At 30.6% G+C, this 9,775-nt stretch overlaps 1 protein-coding gene across 1 annotated transcript; it reads left to right on the top strand.

Annotated features, from left to right (window-relative positions):
* The first annotated feature begins 6,605 nt into the window (after positions 1-6,605).
* Positions 6,606-9,314, top strand: LOC105787363 (alpha carbonic anhydrase 7). The gene is made up of 7 exons (XM_012613716.2): positions 6,606-6,702; positions 6,803-7,020; positions 7,101-7,213; positions 7,397-7,511; positions 8,215-8,385; positions 8,586-8,639; positions 9,024-9,314. The coding sequence occupies exons 1-7, from the start codon at positions 6,606-6,608 to the stop codon at positions 9,093-9,095; spliced, it is 840 nt and encodes a 279-aa protein (XP_012469170.1). The 3' UTR covers positions 9,096-9,314.
* Positions 9,315-9,775: the final 461 nt, after the last annotated feature.

Raw genomic sequence — 9,775 nt, 5'->3', positions numbered from 1 at the left:
TACGAAAGCAATTAATAAAACAAGAAAAAGTAACCCAAAGAAAACAAAACGGAAAATTTTTTTTATTTTAAAATCTCATACCAACAATTTTAGTAAAATTTTTCTAATAACGTTAACAATTGAAATTAAATTTTAAAAATAAAAAAAAAAAGTAAAAAAACTAAAATTTCTCACTTTACTTTTTAATCCCCTACTAAAATAGAAAAAGATTGTACAACTTGGGAGAAAAAGGAGCGGCGTTAGCCACCATTGCGGCCCTAATGGCTGCTGGATATTTACAAAATCTTATTCTACTTTTGAAGAAAAAAAAACTATAAATAAAATTTACATTTTAATAAAAGTTTTACTTCACTAACATAATATATATACTTAATCTTACTCTTATTATAAATTTCTTTTATCATATCTACGTTTTTTATATGATACCTAAAATTACTCACCCTTAAATGGAATAATAAATATTAATATCAATCGAGCTGAAGCTGAATCCGCTACATAATATATATTTTCTTCTTTCGGCTTTGTAATAGCTTGGGGGTCCTCAATAGCATGCATTGATCGTAGTGAAGACTATATAAAAGAATTTAAGCACTCGTTTATCCAAAAGTCAAAAGCTATATCCAATATAGGAAATAGGTCTAACATGCATCTATCTATACTTTTTTTTAACTATATATTAATTAATTTAATTGTAACTTATAATGATTACATTTTGGTATAAATTGTATATTTAGTCCTTATATTTTAATTTAGATTTTTAAAATTTTTAAATTGTAATTAAGATTAAATGAGAACTATTAAATTTATTAAATTTTACTATTTTCAAATTTTGATGTGGCGATTTATTATTATACGTGTAATGTTATACCGTTTACTATTTTCACATATTATTTAAAAAATTAGTTAATAAATTTAACAACAGTTGTTTGCACTAAAATTGAAAATTTGAAAATTCGAAAAATATAGCGACTAAGAACAACCAGATCTACAGCTTTTAAGCATATAATACGAAATTACTAATAAAATCTAATATCAAATAAATTTAACCGTTATCACTGAATCAAGACTAAAATTTCAAAATTAAAATCAATCAAACTAAATTATAGCTGATGTGGAATTTCACCCATATATATGGCTTGTGATAAATTTGTCAAAGTGGTTGATGTAATATACGTTGGATTCAGAAAAAAGAAAAATCCAAAAAATTGGCAAAGCACCGAATACTATCAAATCATGGATAACGAAATTCTTCCTTTGAATATTATTATTGTTTTTTTGATAAACAAACTGTTTTCATATTCTTTTCCTCATCAATATGTAAAGCAACCACTCAAGTAGACCTAAAACCGCAAACACAAATTAAATCTCACGTGGTAGTATGATGGTTAAAGGTATTCATCATTTGAGTGTGGTCTGGATTTGAGTAGTATTAATTGCGTTTGTTGTTCGGGTTTTACCCTATTATTCTAATGAAAAAGAATAATTCCACAAATAAGATTCAAATACGCATTCCTGAAAAGAAAATGTAGGTTTGAACCTTAAAGACGACATCAGTCACAAACTTTAAACATGAATCTTAAACCAGATAGGTATTCAAGGTAATCACTTAAATCTTATTTTGCTAAAGAATGAATTATACCCATTTTTTAAAGAATGGAGTGGGGACATGATTTTGTGTTTTATAAAATTATTTAGTAAATGGACCCACTTGTTTGAAGAAAAATACATGAGGGACCACTGAAAGATTACTTTATTGACTCTTTTGATTAATATTTAGCAGGGTGAGGTCCCATAACTTTGAAAATTTATGACACTATTTCAAATGTTTGCATGTCAGATATACATTATAATACTCTACTTTTTTTTTTTTTTTTTGTAATTATATAAGCATTCTTCTTCTTCTTCTTCTTTTATGGACAATCTAAGTCAAGATGTAGTCAGTAAATTTTATTGGACTTTTATATATAGTTTAAATATACTCTTATAACTAATTATATTGAAAATTAGTGAATAAATAAGAATGGAAATACAAAAATAGTATAACAATAAGTAATCAATAAAGGCTGAATTCTTTTTTTTTTTTCGGAAGAAAGGAATAACATAAAGCGAAAACATCAACCGGTTAAAATTTAACTCGACATCGATACAACTCGATCAGCAAACAATAAGCCTTTCGCCGTAACTGGGGGATCGTTGAACATATGCAAACTTGAACTTCTGGTTGCAGTACACTTAGCCATTTGATCGGTAACCCCAGTATGATTCCTCGGTATATGGTGAATTCTTACTTTCCACCTCCTTCTCTGATGCAACAAACGTAACTTGACCAAATTGCTGTTATCTCCCCCACCGGCCAAAAGCAAGTCCACCAGTAATGCATTATCACATTCAACCTCTACGTGTCTAAATCCCTTTTTCTCAAGCTATGAGAAATTCTTTTAAAATCGCTCTTGACTCTACTTTAAAATTAGTATCCTTACCGAATATCATTGAGTATCTATATAGCCAATTTACCTCTGAATCTCTAAGCGCACCTCCAATAAAATAAGAATTTATTTTATATTTAAGACTTAATTAATAAATAAAATTTAGGGTAATTAGTGTATCTTCATCTAACTTAGGGAATAAATAATAATTTTCAATCTCTACTTAATAATTTGTATTTCGTTTAGACAAAAAATATTGCAATATCTTTATGCTTTTGCCTTTGGAACTGCCCAATCATAATTCATAAGGCATAAATTGATTAAAATATGATTTTATATAGGTGTGATTAGAGGTGATCATGGGTTGAGTTACCCGGTCCAGCCCGACGGCCCGCTCGAAAAATGTGAGGGATCGGGTAAAAATATAGGCCCGAACTATAGGTTTGGGCAAAAAACGAGGCCCGTTTAGAAAACAGGTCGGGTCTCAGGTAAAACTTTTTGGCCCGGCCCGGCCCGAATTATATATTAAATATATATTTATTTTTAATCAAATATACTTTTTAATCAAATATATATATATATATTAAATATATACTTTTTTGGTGTTGTAAAATTTAATGAGCCGGGCTGGGCCGAGCTCGAGCTTAGCAATTTTCTTTTGGGCTGGGCTTGAAAAAATTTTTAGGCCCATATTTTGAGTCGAGCTCGGGCCTAAAAATTTTTTTGGGCCGGGTTTGACCATGATCACCTCTAGGTGTGATGTTAAATATAAACTTTTTAGTAATAGTTGGTGAAAAGGATTCGCCATGGTCAAATGTGGGATAAGATTAGCATCATAATTTATCTATCAATTTGGAGACCCTTGTAGACAGTGGCCGAGCGTAGTTGAAACTTAGGTTCTATGATTCCAAAATGGTACAATTTTAATTTTATCTTTTATAATTTATAAAATTTTAAATTAATAATGGTAAAATTATATTTTAATCCCTAAAAATGATAAAATTTGATTTAATATTTTCAAAATTATAAATATATAGGCTATTAAAATGATGAAATTATATTTTTACTATCTTAAAAAATATACAATTTAATTCCGGCTCCTTCAAAAAAAATTTTTGACTCCGCCACTATTTCTAGATATGGTAACCTATAAATAATCAAAATTATCTTGTTTATTCATTTGCTTTTTGCTGGGGAGAAATATCAATGGCCCTACTAAGAGGTCTAAAGTTCAGTTTAAGGCCCATAAAATAAAGCCCACTAAAGTTTACTTTTATCCCATAATATGGTGTACCCAATGGCTCAACCAAACACCCCACGTCATACGGGCATGTCCCCAACCCTAGTGGGTTTGGACTTGCACCCCTTTGCGTGTGAGTTAGGATTTCAAGCTTAATCATTCTATAACTTTTAAGTGTGTTCGTATATGTATACATATCTCACACTTGGTATTTAACCAATGTGGGATCTAAGATTTTTTTTTCCTCAACAAATATTTACAAGTGGCTTACTTTAAGCATCAATTTCTCATTTATCACTTATTCATTTTGAGCATATGGTATACCGTTATAAATGTCTCACATATAAATTTTAGAATTTAGATATAACATGTTGATTCAGTCTTAGCTCGACTGGCATGCGCAGGAGGACATGAGTTCGAGTGCATTAAAGCACATTATCCTCCTATTTATGGGTTGGGTGTGGCTAAGGGTAGTTCTAGGCATTGTGTCAAAAAGAACAAATATGATCATTCACAAGTGGCTTACTTTAAGCATCGATTTAATTGTTTTTCAGATATGATGTTTTAAAAAAATATAAATATTTATTTAATTTGTTTTGTTTAGATATGGTGTTTTACATAAATATAAATATTTGTTTATATTATTTGTTCAGATCTTGTATTTAATATAAATATTTATATTTATATTTGTTCGCTAATGTGTTTTGACCAATAGTTATAAGAAAGTAAAGTACTTAATGGTTGTGAATCGAAACCTAAAGTGTTAAGTGTTGTGATGAATTGTGAATAAAGTGAACATGTGAAATAAAAATATAGTAAATGTATTTATGTGATTCAAGTAAATAATTTATATGATACAAAGTGATATATGTGTGACATATCAAGCATGTTATATGAAAGTGATATGTGAATAAATGCCTTAATGAACTTAGAGAAAATATGATATATGATAATAAAATGATTTCGGAGTTGAGAGGGGTTGGGGATTTGGATGGGAATGGGTTTGGTGATACGGGGATTCGGAGAGGATTAGGAGAGTAGTATTGGGTTATGTGATATGTTTACTAGAGTTCTCGTAGTTTTTTTTTTTTTTGGAGTTCTTGTTATCAGAGTTCTGTTTTAGGCCAGGAGTTTGTGTTTAGCCTGAATCTCTACAATGCATCGAAATTATTAACTCCTCTACGATTCACTAAGGACTGCAAAACATATATGTAAAAGTAAAAATAATGTTTTAATGATATATGGGTTCCAGTAATACACGCGAATTAAATGTTAAATGAAATATGTGAATTAAGTGTTTATGTTATGTTTGTGACATAGGAAAAATATTTTGATATATGAATATGAAAGTTGATTAGTGACTATATGTGTTAAAGTAAATTTAATTTAGTTATAAATGGTAAGATTGAATTCAGTTGAGTACTTACTAAGCTATTCACATAGTCTAACACATTTATTTTAAATGCATAGGTAAAAGTAGATAAAAGATACGAGAAGTACATTTTCATAAGGATCATATCAACTCTCAAAGTTTCAAGTTCTTTTTGGTGTATATATAAATTTTAGAATTTATATGAAACATACGATTCAGTCTTAGCTCGATTGGCATGCGCATTGTTACCAGTATAGGAGGACGTGAATTCAGTCTTATCCTCCTATTTATGAGTTGGGATGGAGCTATGGGTAGTTCTAGGCATTATGTCAAAAAGAACAAATATGATTAGAATCTATAATGAGATTGTTAAAAAAAGAAAAGAATTAGAGATAATATGTAGCATAAATGAATAACACAATGATCATAAAATGAAATAAGTGGAAATGAATTATGACAAGTTTTAATATTTTTTTTGAATAATCTCATTATAGATTCTGATTATGTCTGTTTTTTTTTTTTGACACAATGCTTAAAAACAATTCAGAGTCTCTCCCTAACCTATAATTAGGAGGATAATGAGCTTCAGCGAACTTGAACCCACGTTCTCCTGTATTGGCAACAATGCCCATACCAATTGAGTTAAGACTCAATTGACAAGTTTTAATGTTTATTTAATTCAATAACATAAATACAACTAATAGCTAGGAAACCAAGTTGTGCAACCGTACAAAAAAAATTTACATTAATGGTCTACTTTGTGCATCAAACCTTCATCCATTATTCGAGCAATCTAGGATAAACCTCTACATTTACGAAGTTAGGTCCTTCATCTGGACCGGCAAGTACAAATAGCCAGCATAGCTTCAACAAGGATGCCTCTGTCTTTGTCTCTGCATCGACCTCCACCTCGACCCCGACTCTGACCTCAACCTCCACCTTGATCCTTGCCATTTTGCCAAGTTTTTATGACAAACTCGAAAACAAAAGATGTCGACTTCTTCTTAATTCTCAGTTAAAATTAAGATTATAATTTATGTTATCTGGTGATTTCAAGTTTAAGGTTATCAACTATTTCAACATTAAATTATATTGTTACCATATAATTTAAATTATGCATCTTCAACTCAATATTAACTCGTGTTAAGGTGTTATAATAATATCATTATAATTACCCTAATTTCAAGGGGACATGGACAACATAACCACGTTACCATGCAAAATTGGAATCAAAATGTTTCTTCAAAAAAATGTGTCCTCAAAAATTAAAGTGTCCAACACACCTATAATAATAATAATTAATAATTAATAATTGAAAAAAAAGTAAATAATATAAAATTTCTTATTAACTTAGTGAAAACAACCAGCAACATGTGGGTTTCTTATGGTCCATTCAAATTAATAACAAAGGTTGGTTACGCATGAAAATCGTAAAAATTTTCTTAATAAATTCGAATCTTTGCTGAGAAAAAAAGAAAAGAAAATCGTAGAAAATTTCTCCACTCTGTTTTCCCCCAACAAAAAAGAAAAGAAAACCGTTGATTTTTAGGCATTGAAAGATCAAAACATGAAGAACCAAACCAGACCAGCTTTTATTCATGTTTTACTTATCTTTTCGGCCCTGTTTCACTCCTATTCCACCTCAGTTTCAGCTCAAGAAGTTGGTAATGTCAAAACCAAACAACATGTTTTGTTTTGTTTTTTATTTGCATGCATTGTACATTTTGATGTATGTATATATATGGATATGAATTGAATGCACAGAGGATGAACAAGAATTTAGTTACTCGGAGGAAAGTGGGAAAGGACCCAATCAATGGGGAAATATCAAGAAAGAATGGTCTGATTGCAAAACTGGAAAAAATCAATCACCAATTGATATTCCGAGTCGTAAGACGAAGGTAATAAAGAATCCTGGAAGGCTAGATATGTTATATAAGCCCACAGAATTTATTGTTAAGAACCGAGGCCACGATATTTCGGTAAGAAATCGAAGGTTATTGTGTTCATTATATGGATTGTAAAACAGATATAAAAGATATTAAATATTTTGTTTTGATAGTTGAAAATTCATTGGCTGAAGAGTGCGGGTTCAATCAAAATCAATGGCACAGAATACTTTCTTCAACAGGCACATTGGCACTCTCCTTCTGAACATGCCATTGATGGCAGAAGGTCCCTTTTCTCTCTTCTCATTTAAACAAACACTTAAAATGTCTATGTATCAGTCTACTGAGGTTAATTCAGTTGGTACGATTATTATTGTAGCATTCAAAGTTTAAATTCGATTGAGGAAAGATTATTTCATTATACCAAACTCACCATGTTGACATATTTATGGTTTTGGACAATAACTAGATACGCTTTGGAGGTACATTTGGTGCACCAAGCCAAGGACCCTAAAGTGAAGCACAATCTAGCTGTTGTTGGGCTACTTTACAAGTATGGAAAACCCGATGCTTTCCTCTCCAAGGTAAACAAAAAAACATCAAGTTCCAAAATAATTAGACAAACATGAGATATTGATGATGCCTTCCAAATTCAAATCAATTTGTGGAGCTAGTGTACGTTTGCATCGTACTTGAACGACTTCGTCAAATCAATCATTACGCACGGAAATTTTGCTTGATTAACATCATCCTACCTCGCCAAATACTACATGGCTACTGACACATGACCTACGCATGGCCTTATACAGCCCACACTTGTCCCATGGGACTTGGGAGCTATATAAGCTATCCTTTTGACCCAAAAAGCAAGTCCTCATTCTCAACATAAAAGAAAACTAGGAGAAAAGGATAGCCCTTCTCCGCTACTCCAAAAACTCTTCCAACCCTATCCACCTATGCCGCTTTTGGTCTTCGAGTGAACCACCATCAACTATCAAACATGTATTTCCCCATCAATAGGTTTTATCATTAATTGCTTACGAAAATTTTGCCTTGTCAATATTGAGGATGACCTCACCGGCATCCCACCTCACAAACTGCTACATTGTGCTCATCCTTAACCTAAAAGAAAACTAGGAGAAAGGATAGCTCTTCTCCGCTACTCCAGAAACTCCCCAAATTCTTACCCATCTTTCGTTTTTCGAGTGAACTGTTATAAACCGTCAAACCTGTATTTTGTCATCAACAGTTTATATCATTAATTTTGCTTATGATTTTCTTTTGCAGCTCTTAGGCAAGATTAGTGCCACGAATGATGAAATCCATGAAAAGCCATTGGGGTTTGTTGATCCAACCCATATTGATACAAGGATGGGTGGCAAGGCGTATTACAGATACATTGGTTCTTTGACTGTCCCTCCTTGCACTGAAGGTGTCATTTGGTCAGTCCAGAAGCAGGTATAATATCTAATAGACCCTTAAGGAAAACCTAAATTACATTACAAGTTCTTTACTATAAACTTAGAAGTAAACTAGTACCTCTAATATTAGTAAAAAAAAGTAATTTTGGGTATTTTTTTTTTAAGTTTAAAGTAATCATTGATTCAATGTACGAAAATTAATTTACTCATTCGGTTGTTTTAATCTATATTACGTAGGTAAAACAAGTTTCAGAGGAGCAAGTTCATGCAATCCGTGTACTTGTGCATGATGTGAGTAAAGATGCTTATTAATTTGATATTCTAACATCAATTTAGCTTAAGAATGGTCGACAATCTCGAAAGGATTAATACTTGTTTTGGATTTTGTACTATAATGAAATTCTTCTCATGTTGGCATTTTCTATTATTTTTCTGCTCATGTTAGCCCCTTCATCATCTCTGTTTAAAAAAACTTCTCATGTGTTTGCCCGTTAACTTGTAGTGAAGCTCTCACTTTAATCTTTCACATTGAGATCATTTTTAATAAAAATGGTAAAAAGCTTATAGTGAGAATTTCACTAAGGGCAAAAATAGGTATTAAGCCTTCTTGAAATGGGCAATTTCTAAGCAAATCTAACCTTTATTTTTGTTGTTGTAATCCCTTTTTTTTTTCAGAAAGCAGAAGAAAATGCAAGACCAGTGCAGCCACTAAATCAAAGAGAAGTAGAACTTTACAGTCCCATATGAAATCTAGAACCTTATACTGAATTTTTCCCTTAAATTCTTTTATTTTTTTAATCATTTATGTTATATAAATGTCCATACATTTGTATGTCCTATATTATTTATAGTTTTTTTTTTATATTTTAGAAAATGATACAGTTAAGTGTGCTTTAACCCACAGTTTCGCTATTGCAATACCGACTGAATTAAAATTCAATCAATCTATTTATATTACTTTTAAAATCTTAATTTAATTACTTTTCTATATCTTGTAATATTCATCTTAAGTTACTTTTTAACGAAAAGAATTTGCTTAATGCTAAGAGTTAATAGCAATTAAGTTTTAGGATGCTTAAAATAAAATTTTATGAGTTTTGATTAGGTAAAATTAAAATTGGGTATTAATTTATTCCATTAATATTTTCTCCTAAAAAATAAAATAAATTTAAGTTTTTAAAATAATGAATTGGGTAAATTACATCAAAATGATTACTCAACTTATCAATTTTATTTTTTTTTGGTCTATTTCCATTAAATGCCATTAATTGAAACATGACGTGATAGTTCCAAAATTTTCGTAATAACACTTTTAACCTTCAATGTTTCCATATTGTGCCAACTTGGTATTGGTTCTGAAAGTTTTAACACTTAGTGTTTACACGTTGTGTAATTTAATCTCGATTCTCAAAAATTGTAATAAAGAC

Source organism: Gossypium raimondii, chromosome 1 (genome assembly GCF_025698545.1).
Source record: "Gossypium raimondii isolate GPD5lz chromosome 1, ASM2569854v1, whole genome shotgun sequence".
In the NCBI taxonomy this organism is placed as follows: domain Eukaryota; kingdom Viridiplantae; phylum Streptophyta; class Magnoliopsida; order Malvales; family Malvaceae; genus Gossypium; species Gossypium raimondii.
Note: the sequence above shows the minus strand (reverse complement) of the source record. Positions and strands in the feature narration are given on the sequence as shown.

Bases quoted from the DNA above. Each gene is read 5' to 3' on its own strand.
- LOC105787363 (XM_012613716.2), top strand. From the start codon at position 6,606: ATGAAGAACCAAACCAGACCAGCTTTTATTCATGTTTTACTTATCTTT. The intron at 6,703-6,802 runs GTAATGTCAAAA...TTGAATGCACAG, and splicing joins AGTTTCAGCTCAAGAAGTTG to AGGATGAACAAGAATTTAGT. The intron at 7,512-8,214 runs GTAAACAAAAAA...TTTCTTTTGCAG, and splicing joins CCGATGCTTTCCTCTCCAAG to CTCTTAGGCAAGATTAGTGC.